Below are 24,586 nucleotides of genomic sequence, written 5' to 3' on the forward strand. Positions count from 1 at the left end.
GTTGCTATTTTCTAAGTCAACTTAATTAATAGCAGGTAATGGACTTCTCGTACAAGAATTTATCCAATCATTTTTTAAACCCAGCTACACTAACCACTAACCACATCCCCTGGCAACAAATTCCAGAATTTAATTGTGCGTTGAGTGAAAAAGAACTTTCTCCGATTGGTTTTAAATGTGCCACATGCTAACTTCATGGAGTGCCCCCTAGTCTTTCTATTATCTGAAAGAGTAAATAACCGATTCACATCTACCCGTTCTAGACTTCTCATGATTTTAAACACCTCTATCATATCCCCCCTCAGCCGTCTCTTCTCCAAGCTGAACAGTCCTAACCTCTTTACTCTTTCCTCATAGGGGAGCTGTTTCCATCTCCTTTATCATTTTGGTCACCCTTCTCTGTACCTTCTCCATTGCAACTATATATTTTTTGAGATGCGGCGACTAGAATTGTACAACAGTATTCAAGGTGCGGTCTCACCATGCAGCGATACAGAGGCATTATGACATTTTCCATTCTATTCACCATTCCCTTTCTAATAATTCCCAGAATTCTGTTTGCTTTTTTGACTGCCGCAGCACACTGAACCGACAATTTCAATGTATTATGCACTATGACGCCTAGATCTCTTTCTTGGGTAGGACTATCCTACAGAAGAGCACATGTTCATCGCATATACAGCCTTCATAGGTACTGTCCGCCTAAAGACTTTGTATTGAGCAAGTTAACAATCAATCCTCATTAAAGCTCAATACTTCAGCTGGGGACTCCCAGGCAGCATGGTTAATTCAGCTGCTTATCTATGTGAAAAGAGCAAGTTTGCTTACCGTAAATGGTGATTTCTTTAGATAGCAGATGAATTAGCCATGCTGACCCACCCGCCTCCCCGAACAGTTCCAGCATTACCTGCACTTGCTTTATTACTGACTGAGGAGCCTGAGGTGAATCAGAGAGGATATAAGAGGGAGCACCTGGCTGAAAGACTTTGCTATACTTAGAGAGCTCCGCCACCTAGTGGCACGGAAAACGTACCCAGACAGCATGGCTAATTCATCTGCTATCTACAGAAAACACCGTTTACGGTAAGCAAACTTGCTCTTCCTCCATCTTCACCAAATTCTGTGCAGAAAATGGCAGTTCAGCACAGGGTGGGGAATTCTGTGCAAATTCGTAGCGCAGAATTCCCCCAGGACTAACACCTCTGTTGAGGTGTCCAGTGTATGGAACCTTGACGCATGCCTCCATGCACATATCACCAGTACACCCAATGCAACCTGCATCGACCCCTTAGAAGTGCAAGTTGTCAATACATCTGAAAAGGACTGCACAGGTGCAACTCATGCACCCTTCCTCTACACATTTGATACATGACTCGTCTACCCTATCCTTAGACAATGTATCATCCATACAAGGTCCATCGGCACCTCCATTGTTAAAAGTGACCTCAGAATTCATCTCCATGTACACCCAGTCTCTGAAGATGATCATCATATCTCTCTTGCCTCTGTCCACTCTGGTTCTGCTGCTGCAAGATCAAGAGAAAAGGAACCAATTTTTCCAGTGCTGGCAGTTCACCCTGCAAAGCTCTATGCCCATGAGATATTAAAGGTGGCGCTGCCAATACAGCTGTATATGGTGTAATGTGCTTTTTTGGCTGAGGCTTAGCAAAGACTGCCATCCCCATCACTACCTCTCTACTGATAGCACAGCTCCTGTCCCAGGGATTTTGACTGCAATAACTATTTCTCCACTGTTCTATTAGGCAGCTCCCATCTAAGCCTGCTCCAGTCACAGAAGAAGGAAAATGGGCTACCTCTTACCCCAGCTCAAAGGTCTCAGCAGGCCATGGACTAAATCATGGGTATCGTTAAAGACTTCTTCGCATCTTCATCCTTGAGCCAAAAGAACCTACTTTCTAGCCAGTTTATCCAATTCTTCCTACCTCCTTGGGAAGAGTCATACCAGGAGCTCCAGCATTCATTACCTCCTTCTTTTTGGACCACCAAAAATTGACTTCTGTGGCATCCCACTCATTCATCTGAGAACCCCTGTGGAACAGAGTCCTCCATGGTCCCCTTAGTCATCCTGGTCCAGCCAACACTCTACAGGTGAGTCCCCTAGCAGCTCCTTAGGCATCCCATCAGACCTGCTTCCAGAGCAACCAGACCATACCTCTCCACATGAAGACTTAACATATTCCAGGTTTATGGAGAAGGTGGACACGGCTCTCAAAGTTCAAGTAAGAAAAGAGCAAGACCCCATAGCAAAGGTTATGAGGATTCTGAAAATCTTAGAAATCTTGGATGAACTTTGAGTGCTATCAATTCAGTAGGTGTTAGATACCTTACTAATGAAAATGTGGGAATCTCCCTTCTCTTTTTCCATGGTAGCTTGTAAGTTTGACCTCAAATTTAGGGTCAAGAAATCACCAGGTTATGACATAGTCAGCTGTCTTATAATTCAGCCATGGTGGAAAGTGCGATAAAAAATAGCAAGTAAAGCAAGACTCCACTCAAATACCCCGCTAGCAAAAACTATCATCTTTTGGACAATTTCAGGAAAAATATCTTTCAGGGCACTATGCTGACTGCCAGAATCTCCCAGCATCAATTTTATATTGTCCAATACATTCACAAATGTATTCACAAACTTAAGCCTTTATAAGAATGCAGAAAGGCAAACCATTTTCTCCACCCCCCACTCTCCGATTTAGAGGAGGTGGTTTGACATCTGTTTCACACTTCATCGTGGACTTCGGCTGTCTCCATTGGGTGACATGTATGGCCTTGCTAAGATCAAGCTTCATAAGAGAGGATGTACTTGAAAAACTGGCCAACCTGCCTTGTTTGGGGGATAATTTGTTTGGTGAAAAATTAAGGGAATCAGTTGTCCAGATAAAAGAACAAAATGTTGTAATACAATCTCTATCTGCTTCAGCAGATCTACACCTACCACCCAGAAGGCCTTACATATCATCAAAAGTCTGCACTATCCAAGATATCTTATTGTCCCTACTAATTGTATCATCTCTCACCGCTCCAGCCGGAACAACAACCAGCTCAACAGACTCACTCATGGGGGTGCCCCAGGGAACATAGACAACTAAAAATGCAAAAGCAGCAGCAGTCCAACAAACCAGGACGGTTTTGATACTATCTAACACTTGCTGTACCACAAAGGTCAGTGCAAAGATCCAGATTTTCTTTAAAAAATGGAAGCAGATCACCCGGGACCGCTGGATCATTCAAAGGGGCTGCGTCTACATTTCAAGACTCTCTCATACAGTGGTCCCTCCTCCTGACCCCTCTCAGTTGCCACATCTACAGCAAGAGGAGACCCAACTCCTCTTGCAGAATGTGCTTTTAGTATTTTTATCTATTTAATACTTGTTTTACTATACTTTACTTTTAATCTTTATTTTAACAGCTAATGTGTTTTTGTAATTTCTATTCTTTTAATTATTTTAGCTGTTAATTCTTTTATGACTGATTGTAATTTCATTGCTTTTATGTATTTATTGAAATGTTAACCACTGTGAAGACTATGCTGAGACAACGGTATATAAATGACAAATAAACCTTAAACCCTTCAAAATCAGGGCTTCTGTTCCCTGTACTTTTTGAACCCGAAGAAGACAGGAGAAATGTGCCCAATTCTGAACCTTCAATATCTCACCTACATCTTGACAAAGAAAAGTTCAAGATGATTTCTCTGGTGATGGTCCTCCCCTTCTTGCAACAAGATGATTAGATGTGCTCCTTAGACCTCAAGGATTCATATACTCACATTCCCACCCATCCTTCCTATTGGTAGTACCTATGCTTCATGGTGGAGACTCACCACTACCAGTAAAAATTCTTCTCTTCAGCCCCTCGAGTCTTCATGAAATGTTTTGTGGTAGTGGTAGCTCATCTACAGTGCCAGGGCATCCAGATTTTTCCATACCTGGATGATTAACTGTTGGTTACCCCTATCAGAGGCACACTCCTTTCCCATTTGTCTCTTTCTGTCTAGGTATTGCAGTCCTTGGGGCTCATGCTGAATGTATCAAAGTCTATACTACACCACTCAGAGCTTTCAGTTCATCGGTGCAATTATAGACATGTTACAACAATAAACCTTTTTGCGCCTAGAATGAACCCAGAGCCTCTTCAGAGTGGTGATGACTTTACCAAAAATATGTTTCCATAGCCCAGCAGGTGCTGATCCTTCTGGGCCACTTGGCTGCTGCCATTCACCTAGTTCCTCTAAACCATCTGCATATGAAATATCTATAATGGAGTCTCAGATCACAATGGAACCAACTCCTAGAGCCTCTTTCATCCAAAGTCTCCATCACCCCTCAGATGAAAATGGAAATACATTGGTGGCTCTGCCCATCTAGAATACAAGACGGTGCCCAGCTACCACATCATATAGTCCCGATCACCGACACCTTTACACTGGGGTGGGAAACACACACTGGCCTCTACAAGACACAGGGTCTTTGAACAAGACAGAAGAGACAGTATCAAATAAATCTGCTGGAATTCAGAGCTATACACTACACTTTGCAGATATTTCTACATATTCTCAGGGGAAAAAGCATAATAATAATTCAAACTGACAATCAAGTTGCCATGTTCTACGTCAACAAGCAAGGGGGAACAGGATCATGGACCCTCTGCCACGAAGCCCTATGCATATGGCAATGGGTGACTCACAACCGTGCAACCCTTCAATTGTCTTACCTGCCAGGTATCCACAATACGATTGCAGACAGACTCAGTAGAATCTTCAGCCTGCATAAATGGTCATTACATCAGGATATAGCCAACTATCTCTTCCAAATATGGGGATGACCATACATCAACCTTTTTGCGACAGAGCACAATTGAAAATTAAATCAATTTTGCTCTGTCCAGTCGAGCTCTCTACAAGAGGCCTGATTCATTTCTGATATCTTGGAACACAGACCTCATGCATGCTTTTCCTCCAATACCACTGATATCGGATGATCCAGAAGCTACTGAGAGAGTACACCATGATGATTCTGTTGCACTAGTGTGGCTGAGAAAATCTTGATATGTATATCTTGTTCAACTATTCTCGAGACTACTAATTTCCCTTGGAGGGTGAGAGAACTGCAAGCCCTGGTTCACTATTCATCTTACTTACCATTTTTTCATGATAAAGAATACTAAGGACTCACCTGAAATTCCTGCTGAAAGTTGTTTCGCAATTCCATTTAAACCAGTCCATCATGCTCCCTTATCTTTTATCCAAAACCTCATGCACACCAGAGAGAAAAGACACTTCACATGTTAGACTGTAAGAGAGAGTTGACGTATTACAAATGCCATACTCAACATCATAGGCAAGCATCCCAGTTGTTCATTTCATACAATCCCAACAAGCTGGGGGTGAGCATAACAAAGAGAACTCTTTCAAACTGGATTACAACTGCATTCAGCATTGCTATTTAGCTGCTGGACTGGATCTTGCTAACCCAGTAAAGGCTCACCAGGTTAGAGCAGCTGCATCTTTTATTGTACACCTCAGAAACATTCCAGTCGAGGATATCTACAAGGCTGTTATATGTAAACCTGTTATATGTAAACCGGCATGATGTGTTTGCAACATGAATGCCGGTATATAAAAATTTTAAATAAAAAAAAAATAAAGGCTGCTACCTGGTTGTAGGTCTATACCTTCACCTCACGTTACTGTATGAAATTTCTAGCCTCAGCAGACAGTGCGGAAAGGAAAGCAGTACTGCACCATCTCACTCACAAATAGTCTGCTATCCATATAGGAGTCTGGTTGCTTAACATAACCACTCTGCTGCAACCCTCAGCTTGGGTCTCCTCACAGACCATGTCTAATTCAGCCCTGCTTATCAATGGTAAAGAGCAAGTTTGCTTATCGTAAACTGTGTTTTCCATAGATAGCAGGATGAATTAGACATGAGATTCCTGCCCTCCTCCCTGGAGAGCAGACTATCTTATTTTATGAACTTGAATACAGACTGAGGATATTCTAGAAGCAATAACCACGTGGAAACTCCCACCATGTTGCGTAGAGCTCAAATCTCTACTTGCTTGGAGAGACAATTCTGACCAGTGCTGACTGATGATGTCACCACAGATCATGTCTAATTCAATCTGCTATCTATGGAAAGCACAATTTATGGTAAGCAAACTTGCTATTATTATCACTTGAGTATATATATATATATATTGAGCCATCCACAGTGGGTTAATTACTTCTTATGTTCCTACATGTGAAACAGATATCTGATACAGTAGAAAAGGTTGTAGATGTATTGCTTTAATATATAACAGTTTATTTTATCTTAACTTTCTTAATTCTGTTTTCTTTTCAGTGGCAAAGCATTACTGTAACCCTGGTTGAGAAAGTTCAGATGATCGCTGTTATCCTAGGATCCTTGTTTCTAATATCAAGTGTGACTTGGCTTCTGTGGTCAGCGTTCAGCCCCTCTGCAGTATGGCAAAGAAAGGACATTCTGTTTCAAATATGCTATGGAATGTATGGTTTCATGGATCTAGTATGTATAGGTAAGCTTATAATAGTAAATATTTTCACAATATGTCTTAAAAATGTCATAAATTATTGGATTTCTTTGACTGCTCACATGTCTTCCCTTTACCAATTTACATCTAATCTCCTTGGAAAGAAATCATACATAGTATTACATTTATTTTCACTTTGAGAAAAGTGCAGGAATGTTCTAAAAGGAATGACATTTATAGTACAGAATCTTCTATTCTTCCTAAAGACCCAGTTTAGATATAAATCACAAATTACTCAAATTGCTACAGTACATGCACCTCAAACCGTTTATTCTTATTGGTTGATTTAGATTTTTGTGCCGTAGGATTTTTTGGGTTTCTTTTTTTTACCAGCAGCTGCCTCCTGTTCCTTTGGGTTTCTAAATAAGTCAGAGCTAAGTCTCTGGAGCTATAAGACTTCATTTGCAGTTACCTGGAAAGGGGTAACCCATTTTTAATCCCTCTCCTTCTCTCATCTAGCACAATTATTGCATCAGCTGTTTTCTTAGAGATATGGGTCATAGTTTCATCCAGAACCTGGCACAACTACATTCTTAAATGAGCCAGTAAATGTTGCTGATGTGCAATAGATGGAACTCCCTCTCTTCTGGAACCAAACCCAGGTATTTTACATGTTAATGCACAGGAATGCAGCTGGTCTAACCATTATATCTTAAAAAGGAATGAATGTAGACAAATTGTTGAGCAGGCTTCCCCAGAAGAAAGACAATACTTTATTGTCTATAATTGTCGATCTGTGATAAAAGAAATTCTTTGAATCATTCTTCTGTCTGATCTGTATTTGTGCTTTGCACCTTAACAGTGGTTTTCTATAAAAAAACTGTAATCTTTGTCACAGATTGTGACAGTCCCATGGTTGTCACCTCAGATCCTGTTCTAGTCCTATATAACCTGTGAATATTCATAATTTGCAGTGCTGATTTAAGCACAGGTAATCATAACATTTTAAATTTATATTTCCTCTTGCAAATATCTAAAAGATTTCAGTGTAAGTACAGACACATATATAAAGAGACAAGGAAAATCTTGCATGAAAAGGGAATAAAAAATGAAGAATAGTAATTGTAAGCCAGTATCTGCCAGATTCATTATATTATTCAAGTTTGGGCAATAACCTGTAGTATTCTTTGTTAAATATTATTAAAAAGATATTCCAAATCATATTCAATAACATAGAAATACAAAATAGAACTGTCGCGCTGGAGGTGGACCCTTGGCCTGGTACAGGATTGGTACAACCCTCTGGTCGGACCCAGAGAGCGCCTGCCACCAGGAGGTGGAGCACACAAGGAGACGGAGGCTAACTGGAGCTTCACCAATAAGAGTCCGGGGTTTTCGCAGGTTGAGCCCTTGGGTACCCAGACTGCCTGGACTTAGGTGGGCCTCTGGAGGTCTCCTAGAACAGTAGTGAAGCAGAAGACGGAGTGTGGCGCAAGAGTCAAGCCAGAGTAGTGTCCAAGGATGGTCAGCCAATACGTGGTCAGGCAGGCAGTGGTCGGTTCCAGGTGGCAGACGAGGATGGTCAGGCAGGCAGTGGCCGGTTCTAGACTGCAGGCGGGGATGGTCAGGCAGGCAGTAGTCAGATTCAGGTGGCAGACGAGAATGGTCAGGCAGGTAGTGGTCGGTTCCAGGTGGCAGGTGGGGATGGTCAGGCAGGCAGTGGTCAGATTCAGGTGGCAGACGAGAATGGTCAGGCAGGTAGTGGTTGGTTCCAGGAGGCAGACAAGAATGGGCAGGCAGGCAGTGGCTGGTTTCCAACGCAGACTAAGGAAAACGGAACCGAAACAAGAGGAAGGACCAGAGGCAACTAGGAGGGAGGAACCTTGTTGCAAAGGCAAGCTCTGACTGTCAGAGCTTGCCTTAAATATGTCCAGAGAGTGACATCATCCAGGGGGGACCGGCAGCCCTAGCGCGCCGCGGCCCCTTTAAATCCTGCAGAGAGGCGCGCGCCAGGTGAAACACGGAAGCAGGGAGAACTTGGTGGCGGCGAATCAGCTGCGATACAGGCCCAGAAGGGGGCTGGCAGCGTCTCCACCGCGTCATGAGGTCGAGCAAAGCAGGAAGGAGGTGAGAGGGACCCGCCACAGAATCTGTGGCCGGCCGTCGCAACAATAACTTAATTAAATATTTTCTTTTTCTATTCAAACTTATTTATTAAATTTTGAAGCAATGAAATACAATAATCAACAATTATAAATAATATATAGTAATTAACGCCATACTGGATACATTGAAATGAACAAGAGTGACCACAGACAATCTTTTTGAATTGTACTCACGGTTTCTTTCCTTCCTTCCTTCCTCCCCCACCCTACCCTTTAATATCTATGTGCACGGGGCATTGTCTTATCTTAAAAAAACAAACCCTGTACTCCCTTATGCTATGCGTTGCCCAAGAGTACCCATACATTTCCCTGTACCAATAAAGTTCCAATCATATTCAAAATATCTAGGAAGCATTAATAGGTATAATATTACAAGTTCTAAATTATAAGATCAAGCTTATCAATTCACTATTACATTCCTTGCTACAAATTCAGGATGGTTTTTCTAACAGTGGGACACAGTTGGTCAATGAAGGCCTGCCAGACCTCCATCATGGCCAATTTTTCTTTGTAGAACAATTCTTTGCTGTTAAATACTCAAAGTAAACATTCTTACCAGTCTAGCATGCCATTAATGCATAATCTCCTTACCAATCCAAGGGCCGAATTTTAAATGCCCTGCGCGCGTAAATCCAGCCGGATTTACACGCGCAGGGCCCTCGTGCGCCGGCATGCCTATTTTGCTTAGGCCGCCAGCGCGTACAGCCCCGGGACGTGCGTAAGTCCCGGGGCTTCGTAAAAGGGGCGGGGAGGGGCATGTCTGGGGTCAGGGGGTGGTTCGGGGCGGGACCGGGGGCGTGGTGCCGGCCCGGGGGCGTGGTCGAGGCCTCCGGACCAGCCCCCGGGTCAGGTGATGGCGCGCCAGCAGCCTACTGGCGCACGCAGATTTACGTCTGCTTTCAGCAGACGTAAATCTGCCAACAAAAGGTAGGGGGGTGTTTAGATAGGGCCGGGGGGGGTGGGTTGGTAGGGGAAGGGAGGGGAAGGTGCAGGGGGGTGGAAAGAAAGTTCCCTCTGAGGCCGCTTCGATTTCGGAGCGCCCTTGGAAGGAACAGGCAGGTTGCACAAATGTGCACCCCCTTGCGTGTGCCGCGCCTGGTGCGCGAACAAAAGTACGCGCTCGCGCTAATTTATAAAATCTGCCTCCAAGTGTATAAGTTTACTTTCTTTACTAGTAAACCTGCCTTTTCTATAAACAATTTTTGCTTGTATCCATATCTAAGTTCATGCTTTGAAAATACCAAATAGCCAAATTTTTGTATTTATTAAAAGAGGGATCTTGAGTAAATTGGAGCAAAACCCCCTTATTTTTTTCCAAAATTTTTGAATGGCCTGGCAAGACCAAAATCCATGAAAGTAAGTTCCTTCCTCCTCCCTACACTTGAGACACATAGTTGAAGGACAAAGTGTGGTCTTATATGCTTTTTCTTGAGATAAGTAAAATTGTTGTAAAAATTTGTATTGTGTTTCTCGCAAGATCACATTTTGGGGCAGATTTTAAAAGCCCTGCATGCATAAATCTGGCTGGATTTACGCGCGCAGGGGGTTACGTGTGCAGAGCCTATTTTGCATAGGCTCGGCAACATGCGCAAGCCCCAGGACGCGCGTATGTCCTGGGGCTTGAAAAAAGGGGTGGGGCGTGGGCGGGGCGGTCTGGGGACGGGGCTAGAGCCTCCAGACACAGCGGCCATTTGCCGCTGTGCCTGGGATCACGGGCTGGCCGTCGGCCGGCATGCGCAACCTATGCCTGCCTGGAGGCAGGCGCAACTTCTAAGTTAAAGGTAAAGGGGGGGGGGGGGGTTAGGTAGGTCTGGGGGGCGGGTTAGGTAGGGGAAGGGAGGGGAATGTGGGGGGGGGGGGCAGAAGGAAAGTTCCCTCAGAGGCCTTCCTCCATTCCCTCCGAGGCCGCTCCGATTTCGGAGCGGTCTCGGAGGGAATAGAGGAAGGCTGAGTGGCTCAGCGTGTGCAAGGTGCACTAGTGTGCACCCCCTTGCGTGTGCCGACCCTGGATTTTATAACATGTGCAAGGCTACGCGTGCATGTTATAAAATCGGGCATAGCTTTTTGCGTGCCGGGTTACGCGCACAAATCTACACTCGCGCGTAAATCTTAAAATCCGGCTCTTTCTGTAATCTCACGTATTCAAGTAAAACAATACTTAAATTCTTTTAATGTGAGTTGGAAGTCTGGCCATCTATTCCATTTCGCATGTAGCCCAATGAGTTCCTCCTTGGAGTATATGATATTTAAGATTCTGTTATAACCTGCTACAGAGGACTTCTTTACCTTGTCTCCCATGAGAGATTCTTTCAGTTTACTATTAGCACCTAAATCCCAATGGTGTTTAGGGTAACTCATGATAAAATGTCTCAATTGTAGATATGCAAAATATTCACTAGAACAAAGAGAAAATATCTCTTGCAGCTCTTGAAAACTGTGAATGACCTTAAAGTTGCTGGATATTCTTACACCCTCTCCTCTGCCATCTTTGAAAAACTCTATTGTTAATACCTGGGGGAAACAAAGGATTATTACAAAAATGCATAAGGAGATGAAAACTTACCCTTATGGTGCGATAATTTACAAAGTAAAGCCCAGGCTTTTCTGCAGGAATTCACTATTAAGAGAGATCTTACATTTTTGGGTATCTGTCCTATGTGTATTTGAAGTAAAGCATTCAGAGAAATCAGTCCCAGCCAACTTTGTAGGCATTCCCAAGGAGAAAAATGGGAAGAATCACCTACCCAATTCACAACATGCCTTAACATGCAAGCTAAATTACATTGCTGTAAATTTGGCCAGTTTAACCTTCCTTCCTATAGGTCGCATCAGTAGCGTTAGGGAGATTCTCACTTTTTTCCCATTCCAAAGGTATTTTCTAAAGAGTTTATCTACTTCTTTAAGATCTTTCCTAGTGACCCAGATGGGTAACATTTGTATGACATATAGCCATTTAGGTTTTTCCATCATTTTAAGTAAGTGTATTTTTCCTATAAGAAAGAGAGGCAATGATTGCCAGTATGTCAGAGATTTAGTTAGTCCCTGTATTAAAGGCTTAACATTAGCAGTGTGTATGGAACTAATGTTGGAGGATATTTTAATTCCCAAGTATTTCATTTCTTTTTCAACCCACCTCAATGGAAATTATCCCCTAGAGATGTGAATCGTGTGATCGATCGTCTTAACGATCGATTTTGGCTGGGGGGGGGAGGGAATCTGATCGTCGCGGTTTTTTTTTTTTTTTTTTTTTAAATCGTTTAAATCGTAAATCAGGGGAGGGCGGGAAAACCGGCACACTAAAACAACCCTAAAACCCACCCCGACCCTTTAAAATAAATCCCCCACCCTCCAGAACCCCCCAAAATGTTTTAAATTACTTGGGGTCCAGTGGGGGGGTCCCGGTGTGATCTTCCACTCTCTGGCCACGGCTGCGTTAATAGAAATGGCGCCGGCGCTATCTTTGCCCTGTCATATGACAGGGCAAAGGTAGCGCCGGCGCCATTTTGGTTCCTGTCCCCTGACGTCACGAGCGCAGGAGATCACTCCCGGACCCCTGCTGGACCCCCAGGGACTTTTGGCCAGCTTGGGAGGGCCTCCTGACCCCCACAAGACTTGCCAAAAGTCCAGCGGGGGTCCGGGAGTGACCTCCTGCACTCGTTGCCGTATTGCAAAATGGTGCCGGCCGTATGGCCGTATTGCCGTATTGCAAAATGTTCCCTCCGAGGCCGCTCCGAAATCGGAGCGGCCTCGGAGGGAACTTTCCTTCCGCCTCCCCTCACCTTCCCCTCCCTTCCCCTACCTAACCCACCCCCCCAGCCCTATCTAAATGCCCCCCACCTTTGTTGGCAGATTTACGCCTGCTGAAAGCAGGCGTAAATCTGCGCGTGCCAGCGGGCTGCTGGCGCGCCAGCACCCAACCCGGGGGCTGGTCCGGAGGCCTCGACCATGCCCCCGGTGCCGCCCTTAACCGCCCCCTGAACCCCCGGACACGCCCCCTCCCCCGCCCCCGCCCCTTTTATGAAGCCCCGGGACTTACGCGCGTCCCGGGGCTGTGCGCGCGGCGGCGGCCTATGCAAAATAGGCGTGCCGGCGCGCGAGGGTCCTGTGCGCATAAATCCGGCCGGATTTATGCGCGCAGGGCATTTAAAATCCGGCCCTCTATGTATCCGAAGATAAATAGTAATTGATTGTTTTTTGACATAGACATTTGTAAGACAGCTACATGGTCATCGCTCCATACCTTCACATCGCACTACTGCCTTGATCAACAAGCAGCCGTGGATGCGAAGATAGGGCATGCAATCTTCCAATCGCTATCCTCTTGTACATGGCGAATGCCACACTGTTCATGATCACGTACAAACATAGATAGCATGTTTCCGTAGATAACAGGATGAATTAGCCATGCTGTCATGGGATCTGTCAGTCAGGTCCGGGAGGCAGAGCTTTACCAATCAGAGATTTAGATTTTAGCTCTCTGCGGATGCGCGTGTGTTCCCACGCAGGAAAGTAACAGATTCTCCTCAGTCTATGATTAAGCTGTAGTGTAGTCGAAAAGACGGTGACTGCCAGGGAGGAGGGTGGGTCAGCATGGCTAATTCAGCCCTGCTATTGACGGGAAAAAGCAAGTTTGCTTACCATAAACGGTGTTTCTGTAGATAGCAGGATGAATTAGCCATGCTGACCCACCCTCCTCCCTGGCAGTCACCGTCTTTTCGACTACACTACAGCTTAATCATAGACTGAGGAGAATCTGTTACTTTCCTGCGTGGGAACACACGCGCAGCCGCAGAGAGCTAAAATCTAAATCTCTGATTGGTAAAGCTCTGCCTCCCGGACCTGACTGACAGATCCCATGACAGCATGGCTAATTCATCCTGTTATCTACGGAAACATGCTTTTATTCACTCTCCCAGCTCTTATCATGCATGCACTTCTCCCGAATCATCTTCTGAGCCACTCATATGCTTTCTTCATTGGCTTAATAATCAAAATGCAGCTCACTGAATCTCATATGAATCCCATTGTGCTGATCTGCCTTTTGATGCATCCCAAAAGGACAACAGTGTCATGATCTCCAGCTACTTAGTGGCAACTATACCTCCAGTAAATGGTTAGTGTGAAATATTCAAAAATATTCTATTTTCCAAGTCTACCAGTTATAGATAACTTTGAATAAAAGCTTAGTATTTCCTTTCCAGGTGAGGTCACATAATCTTCTGCTTGCGCTGCTAAGAACGTGAACTCCTGAAAGAGCAAGAACTACCCTTAGCGGGAATGAAATAAAGAACAAATAAAGAACCGCCATTGTTTACTGCTCAAATCTTTCCAACTAGTTGTGAGCAATTTATTTAAGCAGTCCCTCTACAAACGTTGTCGATGCTTTCACAGTTTCAAAGACGTTTGTTTCCCCTGCGTTTGTTTCCCCTGCCAGATTTGGTTCCCATGCCAGATTCGTAGCTTAGCCAGGAATTGCAATGTGAATCTCACCTGCTTTTCTACCAATTTTGAGCAGATGGGGACAAATGCTTTGCGCCAGGCGGACACCTTAAGAGAATAATCCTGAAATAATCGAATTGGTTGATAATTAAATTGCAGGTTAGCCACCTTGCGGTATGCATGTACAATCTGTTGTTTTTACCCAAAGCTCATTACTTGAGCGATAACCACCCAGGGACGAGTATTGCCTTCTTTTTTCCCACCAAGTCTTTGTGCCATTCTGTAATTATGGGGCCTTGCAGGCCTGCATCTACCAGCTTCTGCAACAATCATTTCGCAATTGTTTCTGCAAGTTTCTACTCTGCCACATCGTTGAGAAACCCGACAAATCTTAAATTATTTCTCCTTGAGCGATTTTCTAAATTGTCTAGTTTTTCATCCTGTTCTCTGCTCAGTTTCTCTAATTTGTCAAGTCTTCTCACTGCTGCCAAGTAATCATCTTCAACCACCACCACTCTTCCTTCAACTGCATCTAATCGGGGCCCATATTCAAGCAGCGAAGCTTTTAAATCTTTGAGCTGAGCTGATATATTGTCAGACTACCAGCTATCGCTGCAGACACAGCCTCTGTTATTTTCTGTACAATTACATTTTTCATGGCGCACTCAGCTGTTTGGGGTGGATTTTAAAAGCCCTGCTCGCGTAAATCCGGGCAGATTTACGCGAGCAGGGCCTTGCGCGCCGGCGCGCCTATTTTCCATAGGCCTGCCGGCGTGCGCAGAGCCCCGGGACTCGCGTAAGTCCCGGGGTTTTTTGTCAGGGGCGTGTCGGGGGCGGGGCCGATCGACGCGGCGTTTTGGGGGCGGGATGCGGCATTTCGGGGGCGGGCCCGGGGGGCGTGGTTTCAGCCCGGGGCGGTCCGGGAACCGCCCCCGGGTTGCGTCTCGGCACACCAGCGGCCCGCTGGCACGCGTGGATTTACGTCTCCCTCCGGGAGGCGTAAATCCGTGGACAAAGGTAGGGGGGGGTTTAGATAGGGCCGGGGGGGTGGGTTAGGTAGAGGAAGGGAACGGAGGCAGGCTGCGCGGCTTGGTGCGCGCCGGCTGCCCAAAATCGGCAGCCTTGCGCGTGCCGATCCTGGATTTTAGAAGATACGCGCGGCTACGCGCGTATCTACTAAAATCCAGCGTACTTTTGTTTGCGCCTGGAGCGCGAACAAAAGTACGCGAACGCGCCGTTTTTAAAAATCTACCCCTTTGATTTTTACCTGCTGCGGCCATCTTATCCTCAGATGACTTCTGCTTCTCTTTCTGTTTTTACCAAGCTTCCCCGACATGTCCCCGGACATATACTTCATATATTTGTTGATTGACATGTATATGTCTCCAAAATGACTCTTAAAAAGCTATGAAGTCACAGATGCTGGCAATTTTTGTGGATAAACAGGAAGAGGCACCCAGAGCTCACACAGAATCTTCCGTCCGAGATCACCAGATCACGTGACTCTTAAAATATTATCTTAAAGTTGAATTCTCAAAACTTTATGTGTGTACAAATTATCATATATGCGTGTAAATAGCTACTACTTACATATTCAGTATTGTATAAATGTCCAAAACACGGGTGTAATTTCACTTTTGCATACACATATACACGTAAAAAGAGGCAGTCTGGGGCATTTCTGAGCAAGGTCAACAGTTATGCACAAAAATTGCTGTTTTAAAAGAAATTTACATGCCTACAATTTCCAGCTTACTCCCGTATTCTTAAACTTGCTAATTATCTGGCATAAGTGATAATAAACATGTTTAGAGGTGAATTTTCAAAAGATGTGCATGTAAATAATAATGGGGTAGATTTTCAAAGGGTTACGTGCGTAATATAAGTGTGTAACTTATATTACGCACGTAATATAAGTTACACACTTATATTACGTAGTTATAAAATCGAGTGTGCATGTGCACGCGGGTATCGTATTTTATAACATGCATGCAGTGATGCGCACATGTTATAAAACTGGTACGTCCATGTGCGTGCACCACAAATCGTGTGCGTGGGTTTTAATATTTACCTGAAAGGTTCTGGAGGTGAGGAGGAAGCCTCAAGAGTCTTATTATCTAAAAAAGCTTTCAATTGACTAGGTTCAAAAAAGATGTAGTTATTTCCAGATAATTTAATTACACATTCTGTGGGGTATCTGAAAGAAAAGGTACTCCCAAGCCCAAGAAGTACAGCCTTATGTTAAAGAAAAGCTTTCCTCCTAAACTGTGTCTGTTTTCAATTGTCTGGAAAGACCTATATCTTCTGTCCCATAAAGAAAAAATTCCTATTAGAAAAAAACAGCCATATAATAAGATTTTTTTAAGATTCAGATGAACAAGTGGCTGATAATGTTGCATGATCAATAGAGTACATCAATAGATTGTTCCAAGAAATTTGTCAAATTTAAACTATCAGATACAGTTGACAAGCCCCCTGACCCTCTCTCATCCTTTTTCCTAAAAGGCAGGTAAAAGTCTTTGTATATAGAAGGAAGTGATTCTTTCACAATATAGAGCCCCTCCTTCATATATTTCTTAAGTAACTCCAAAGGAGAGATTAGAGAAGATCTGGGAAAATTAGGAATACATACATTTAATACCCTAGAAATATTTTCAGAAATTTCAAGTCTCCTGTGAATTAACATGCTATCTTTAACGGAGGCAGTTCTTAATTCCTGAAAGGACAAATTATGAGACTCCATGGATTTAATTATCTGATCATAATCAATTGAAGTAGTTTGAACAACTGCTAGCTTTTCTTTTACTAGATCAATTGAAGAAGAAAACAGTTGAAGCCACTTACAGTTTTTTCTAGACATAGTATGGTCTTCCAGTCACCTTCCAAAGTGAGTATCAGGCTTCTACAGGCTGGACTTCCAAGAGTCATCAGATGAGATGGAAGTTAATACCTTCTCAGAAGCAGCTGGGAAAGAAAGACCAGCTGCACTCTATGAAGAAGGTTGAGGTTTGGTGTTTCTATGATGCAGACCCAATGGAAAAGGAAGGTGATAGTCAGGGCTTAAAGATATATTGAGCTCAATTGGATTGACTGCTATCTATAGCAGAAATGCAGCGAGCGAGGCACCTGACAAAGGTTGCTCCGTAGATCAAAAAATATGAGAGATAGTCAGCTAAGATGTAGAAGAGGACAGAGAAGCACAAAGCTGACCTTTCCTCTTCACCATATCCAAAGAGAAAAAAGGAACCAGAAAAAATGACTGAAACTATGAGCAAAATTCCTGAGGGTGAGAAAACTCTCCCCAGGGGTGCGCCCTTTGGTGCATGGCTCCAATGTGCAGGGTACCTCCTTTTACCAGCAGGTTCCCTGTCAGATGTGGTAGACACATCTGACAGGGATGTGTCAGATGTGTCTAGGCAAGATGATCCGGGGAAACTAAACAGGAGACAGATGGAAATCTCCCTTTTCCTCATAAATCGGATTTTACATATGCGAGCATGTATGCACACATATGTACATGTATTTTATAACCTGCACATATCATTTCTGCCCAAGTTATAAAATACAGTAGTAAATTACCGTGTGCCCATATACACACATATATGGACACATGCAAGCAGTTTTGAAAGTTATCGCCTATTATTGTGTAGTCCTATTGGGAGGGAGGTCTGGGTGAATTGGGGGAGTTCAGGCTAAAGAACCAGGAAGGTCTCAATGACCTGGGGAAGGACTGGGCAAACTGGTGGCCTAATTAGTTAAACTGGTAATTTCACTTAAGCGCTTATATTTTAAAATACACCGATTTATACATGTAAATCCCAGCTTATGCAATAAAGTTGTACTTTATTTTTGCATGTGAAATTTATGTGCATATATTTTGAAAATAAGTGGGTGAAGTACATGCGTTCAGTGCATTGAAATACATTGTTTCAATGCATTGCATGCAATTGTGTGTTGGCCTACATACACACACAATTTGTGGGGTAAACATACATGTATTTTATAGTATGCCTGTATGTGATATGTGCATGTTATAAAATACTGTGGTAAAACTATGTACAGCCGCATGCACGTGTATATGCCGTTGCGTACAATTCTTTTAAAGTTATCCTCCTTGGCTGCAAGTCTGGACATCCTGAACACTTATATCCTTTCACCTCTTTATACATAATTCTTCATCAAGCACACCAAGGTTACAGTAAATCAAAGCCACTACTCATAACACTTGTGACCCATTTATAGTCACAAGAAATGTTCTTTTTTAAATTTACCAAATACCTTTAATAATGTCTTCCTTGATTCGCAAATTAATAATTCCATCCAGACTGTTGTGAAATTCCCAAATTCTTTCTCAGTTTTGAAAAGGACTGTCAGTTTGTCCATTTGCATCAAATGATACATAAGTGAAAAACACAGCACCAGGTCTGATGGTAATGTAACATCCACGAAAGTAATACATATTTCCTTACTGCAATAAAAGCCAAAAGTTTTTATTTTTTATTTAAAAAGTTCCCCAAAACAAACATCTTTCATATCAAAAAGAGCCAATGATAATGTAGTATTCTAATGTGTTTCAAAATTATAAAGTTGACTGCCATTAATCTTAAACAGAATGATATTGCTGGGATTTTAGGACAGAATGCGAAACTACAAATTATCCCAAGAAATCGGTAATGCTTTATGATCATCGTAAGCTAGGGAAAATGAAAAAAAACCCCTACTTTTAGTGTATATAATTACAGTTTGCGCATGTAGGTCATATTTAGTTATTGTAGCAGGGAAATTGCCATATGTGCAAGGGGTTAACATTATTGCTACAAAATAGTTGTCATACATAAAAAAGTGTGGGTGAAGGCCTGAGCAGAGCTGAGTGAGTGACAGTGGAGAAACAGGTTCAGAGTGACATGAAAAATGGAACAGAGATAAGTGAGTGAAAGACAATGAGGTTAAGAGTGAAGTGTGTAGACTCAAAGATCAATGAGTGACAGTGAGGAATCAAGTATAGAGTAAGTTGAAAGCTTGAGCAGAGGTCAGTGAATGACAGCAGGGAATTCCATTAGAGAGTAAGGTGAAGGTTCAAGTAGAAATTAGTAAGTGACAGCAGAGAATATGCTACAGAATGAGATGAAGGCTCAGAGGCCAGCAAGTAACAGTGGGATATCAGGTACAGAGTGAGTTGAAGATTGAAGCAGAAGCCAGTGAGTAACAGTAGGAGATCTGGTACAGATTGAGGTGAAGGCTCCTGCAGAGGTCAGTGAGTGACACTAAGAAAGGTACATTTTCTGGTGAAGGCCGAACAGAGGTCAGTGAGTAACACTGAGGGATCACGTACAGAGTGAGGTGAAGGCTTGAACAGAAGGACATGAGTGAGAGTGGCAGATCAGGTGCAAAGTGAGATGAAATTTGAGAAGAAATAAAAAAGTGACAGAGATGCTCTAAGTAGTAGGGAATAAAAACCATGAAGAAAAACAAGACTCCTTTCTCCAAGGACAAGCAGGATGGTAGTCCTCAAACATTGGTGACATCATCGGATGGAGCACTGAGATCGGGCACTGAGCATGCCCAGCATGCCGCCAACCTCGCATCCACACAGGATCCCTCTTCAGTCTCTTCTTTTCCGCAGAATTGTTGCCTCACAGTTTTGGACCTCACGCTTCTTTTTTGAGAAATTTGCTACTTTAAAGTGGTTTTTTTTGTCTTCCACAAGTCGTGTAGGGTCCCTCACCCTCCACAGCCTGTGATCGGTAAGTTTCCCAGGTCATTGCAGTTGATCGCCGAAGGCTTCCCCTCCTGGTGCCCGCCGACCATCAACCGTGTGTTACGCTCTTTGTCCAATGGCATCGACTGGATTTCGCCGATGCCCCCAGTGCCCCTGGACCATGTCCATCAAACTCCCACGAGGTCTGTGTCCTTTGCCTGGGGGCTTCCCACAATGTCTGCGTCTGCAATCTCTGTGCCCAGATGACCCTGAAGGGTCATCTGGCCCACCTCGATAAAATGCAAAAAGTTTCAGGTCCAAGCATTTCGGAGCTGTCCTTGGCATCGGGAACATCCACCCCGCTTGGAAAGACGCTCCCGGCTCCTACTCCATCAGGTTCTCCTTCCTTCATCGTGCCTGGTCCTGAGATCGGTGCAGGGGACTGGTCATTGTCCCAGTCATCTCTTTCCCGGTCTGGTTCCTCAACGTTACCATTGGTATCAGGAAAGGACCGTGGTGTTCATCGAGAAAGATCTAAGAAGCATCGGCATCAGTCCTCTTCTTCCTCCAAAGGAGACCGTGAGAAGGCATCGACCTCAGTGCCTCACATAAAGCGGTCGAGGGTGTAGGAGGCCTTTCCCTCCGACCCCACCAATGCCTCCAAGCGGCCTTCACCAGTAGCGGTGGAGGGCTTGGTTTCCTCTTTCACTGGGGGATTCCGCTAGATCCTCCTCAGGCTGAGAACAACAAAAGAATCGACTGCCGTCTTCGAGAGCGGTGGCACAAGACCAGAGGATCCAAGAAGATGGCTTCAGGGTCTCCACACAGCCATCCAACATCATCCTCTTAGCCCACTACTACACAAGGCACCGAGGAAGAAGAACAGATGCAAATTGGCCACAGTCATCTATCCTCAAAGGAGAAGAGTAGACATCAAAGGGCTGGTCTCTGCATGTATTGTGGTCAACCGGGCCATGCGGTACCTTCCTGTCCACTCTGTCCGGGAAACTTTCAGGCCTAGGTTCTGCCGGAAGACTTCTCCTAGGCCTGACTTCACCTTCTCCTCCATTAACTCTGCCTGTCTCCATTTACTCGGACACTCAGGAATTTCACACCCTGACATTGGTGGACTCCAGAGCCGGTGGAAATTTTATCTTAAGGCAACTTGTGGAACACCTTTGGATTCCCACCATCCATACACCAATGCCACTATTGCTCTCCTCCATTCATGGTGAGCGACTACCAGGCAAAGTTACTTTCTTCACGGTTAAGAACATAAGAACATAAGAAAATGCCATACTGGGTCAGACCAAGGGTCCATCAAGCCCAGCAGCCTGTTTCCAACCGTGGCCAATCCAGACCATAAGAACCTGGCAAGTACCCAAAAACTAAGTCTATTCCATGTTACCATCGCTAATGGCAGTGGCTATTCTCTAAGTGAACTTAATAGCAGGTAATGGACTTCTCCTCCAAGAACTTATCCAATCCTTTTTTAAACACAGTTATACTAACTGCACTAACCACATCCTCTGGCAACAAATTCCAGAGTTTAATTGTGCATTGAGTAAAAAAGAACTTTCTCCGATTAGTTTTAAATGTACCCCATGCTAACTTCATGGAGTGCCCCCTAGTCTTTCTATTATCCGAAAGAGTAAATAACCGATTCACATCTATCCGTTCTAGATCTCTCATGATTTTAAACACCTCAGCTGTCTCTTCTCCAAGTTGAAAAGTCCTAACCTCTTTAGTCTTTCCTCATAGGGGAGCTGTTCCATTCCCCTTATCATTTTGGTAGCCCTTCTCTGTACCTTCTCCATCGCAATTATATCTTTTTTGAGATACGGTGACCAGAATTGTACATAGTATTCAAGGTGCGGTCTCACCATGGAGCGATACAGAGGCATTATGAAATTTACCGTTTTATTCACCATTACTTTTCTAATAATTCCCAACATTCTGTTTGCTTTTTTGACTACCGCAGCACACTGAATTGACGATTTCAATGGTGATCCACTATGACGCCTAGATCTCTTTCTTAGGTGGTAGCACCTAATATGGAACCTAACATTGTGTAACTATAGCATGGGTTATTTTTCCCTATATGCGTCACCTTGCACTTATCCACATTAAATTTCATCTGCCATTTTGATGCCCAATTTATCACAATCTGCTTGTGATTTAACTACTCTGAACAATTTTGTATCATCTGCAAATTTGATTACCTCACTCGTCGTATTTCTTTCCAGATCATTTATAAATATATTGAAAAGTAAGGGTCCCAATACAGATCCCTGAAGCACTCCACTGCCCACTCCCTTCCACTGAGAAAATTGTCCATTTAATCTTACTCTCTGTTTCCTGTCTTTTAGCCAGTTTGTAATCCACAAAAGGACATCGCCACCTATCCCATGACATTTTACTTTTCCTAGAAGCCTCTCTTGAGGAACTTTGTCAAATGCCTTCTGAAAATCCAAGTACACTACATCTACTGGTTCACCTTTATCCACATGTTTATTAACTCCTTCAAAAAAGTGAAGCAGATTTGTGAGGCAAGACTTGCCTTGGGTAAAGCCGTGTTGACTTTGTTCCATTAAACCATGTCTTTCTATATGTTCTGTGATTTTAATATTTAGAACACTTTCCACTATTTTTCCTGGCACTGTAGTCAAGCTAACCGCAGGGTGAAGAGAGTATCAGCAGCAGCATTGTTGGATCCAGCCGGGGAAAATAAAGCTGGTGTCCTGCTGAGCCCAGAAGCCCAGAAGTTGGCGATGTCTCATTCTGATCTTGGTGAAGGAGGAGGGAACAGTCTTGCATTGGGCCAGGAAGAGAAGGAAGCAAGAGCAGCCTCCTGTTATGCCTGATAAAGGAGAAGTCGGCTAATTCCCACCTGGGCTGATGAGAGAGCAGCATTCTGCTAGCCCCAAGACACATCTCCCAGGCCCTCACTGACCCACCTGTTGAGAACCACGGCCTTTATGTATTCTCCCATTATGTATTCTCCCATACTCCACCACCATGATTCAATGGGAATTCGCAGTTATGTCAGGGATTTATCAACCAGTGTCGTATGCATTTCTCTCTCCAACCTGCAATATTCACTACGGATAGAACCAAGGTCACATTTATTTTATCACTATTGGAAGGTCCAGCCTTGGCATGGGCCTCTCCTTTTTGGGAGCGAGAGGATCCACTCTTGGACAATCTAACGCAATTCCTAAGAGACTTTCATCTAATCTTTGATGAACCGGGCCGTTCTACGTCTGCAGCAGCAGAATTACTTCAAATAAGACAAGGGTCCCGTTCAGTGGGAAAGTATGCGGTTCAGTTTCGTACCTTAGCCGTGGAATTACGTTGGGGAGAGGACAGTCTCACGGCCATTTTTCTACAAGGACTCTGAAATCATTAAAGATCAACTGGCAGGACGTGAGATACCCGACAGTTTGGAGGAATTGATTCGTCTGGCTATTCGTTTGTTTATCCCAGGACAAGCAGGATGCTAGTCCTCACATATGGGTGACATCGGTAATGGAGCCCTATGTACGGAAAAACTTCTTTAAAAGTTTCCCTGAAACTTTTGAATGGCACCGGAGTGCCTTCTGAGCATGCCCAGCATGCCATGATATTCCCTGCCACAGGGGTCTCCCTTCAGTCTTCTTTTTTCCGCGAAGCCGTTAGCATCGCGGGCTAAATTGGAGTCCTGAGGTGAATTTCACCTAGCGAAAAAAATTCGTATTTTCGGAAAAAAATTACTCTGTCCGCAAGGGTTTCCCTTCCTATAACTTTTTCCGTGTTCGATTCCCGGCCGGGAACGATATTTTTGGGCTTATCGCCGTCGACGGCTGTCCGGCGCCATGGCCTCGGGCTTCAAAAAGTGCCCAAACTGCGTGAGGACTATGTCGATTACCGACCCTCACTTCGAATGTGTTCTTTGCCTCGGCAAAGACCACAATATCCAAACATGTAAATCATGTGCGGAAATGACAGCAAAAGGTCGTCGTCTGCGGGCCGAAAAGATGGAGCAGTTATTCAACATCCAATTGCTTCCAAGGCCATCGACCTCAGCGCAATCTTCTCCAGCCGCTTCAGTACGTCAGCTAACCCTGAAGAAGAAACATCCGGAGGCGGGAGATGCCTCAACGCCGTCCCCTTCGGTGTCTTCAAAAGCATCAACCTCGGGGAGCGAAAAGCAGAAAGAAAAGCACCGCCACCGGCATCGGAGACGCCAGGTAACGATGACCGAGAATCCATCGGAAGACACGGCCTCGCCGGCAAAGAAACCCTGGATGAGGACTGAGGCTCCGAGGCCTACTGAAGGGCGATCCCCACCGATATCGGTGACGGGCTCCATACCACCTCAGGGCTCTGAGGTAGTATTGGCATCGCCAACACCGCCTCCCTCCACAGCTGCTCTGTTATCACCAGCTGTGAGAGCGGAACTTGACGCCTTTATCCGTCAAGCGGTGCATCAAGCTCTGCACGATGAGACAGCTCCACCGATACCCGTTCCATCACAGACAGAGCCAACACCATCGATGCCGCAGACACCGACGAGGGCACGGGAACCGGCATCGATGCCTACTCCGGTACCTCCACCGATGCCACAGGTACCTCCATCGATCCTTCCATCGGTACCACTGATTTCTCCATCGGTGCCTACACCGATGCCTCCGATGCCAGCACCGGGGCCCAAGGAGGATATATCCGGGTTACATCCAGTTTTCACCAAACTGGACACATTACTGGACATCCTCACTAAGAAGATTCCAAT

At 44.4% G+C, this 24,586-nt stretch overlaps 1 protein-coding gene across 3 annotated transcripts in view; it reads left to right on the plus strand.

The window, feature by feature from the left end:
• Positions 1-24,586, plus strand: part of MARCH11 (membrane associated ring-CH-type finger 11) — a 164,993-nt gene that overhangs the window by 122,921 nt on the left and 17,486 nt on the right. For 2 of the 3 annotated variants that reach the window (XM_029592663.1, XM_029592664.1), the window contains one exon: positions 6,366-6,558. In XM_029592663.1, the coding sequence (XP_029448523.1) occupies positions 6,366-6,558 (193 nt within the window). Of the gene's footprint in view, positions 1-6,365; positions 6,559-7,032; positions 7,176-24,586 lie in introns of all 3 variants that reach the window. The other variant, XM_029592665.1, reaches the window with a different exon arrangement.

This window comes from Rhinatrema bivittatum, chromosome 2 (genome assembly GCF_901001135.1).
Source record: "Rhinatrema bivittatum chromosome 2, aRhiBiv1.1, whole genome shotgun sequence".
NCBI classification, from domain to species: Eukaryota; Metazoa; Chordata; class Amphibia; order Gymnophiona; family Rhinatrematidae; genus Rhinatrema; species Rhinatrema bivittatum.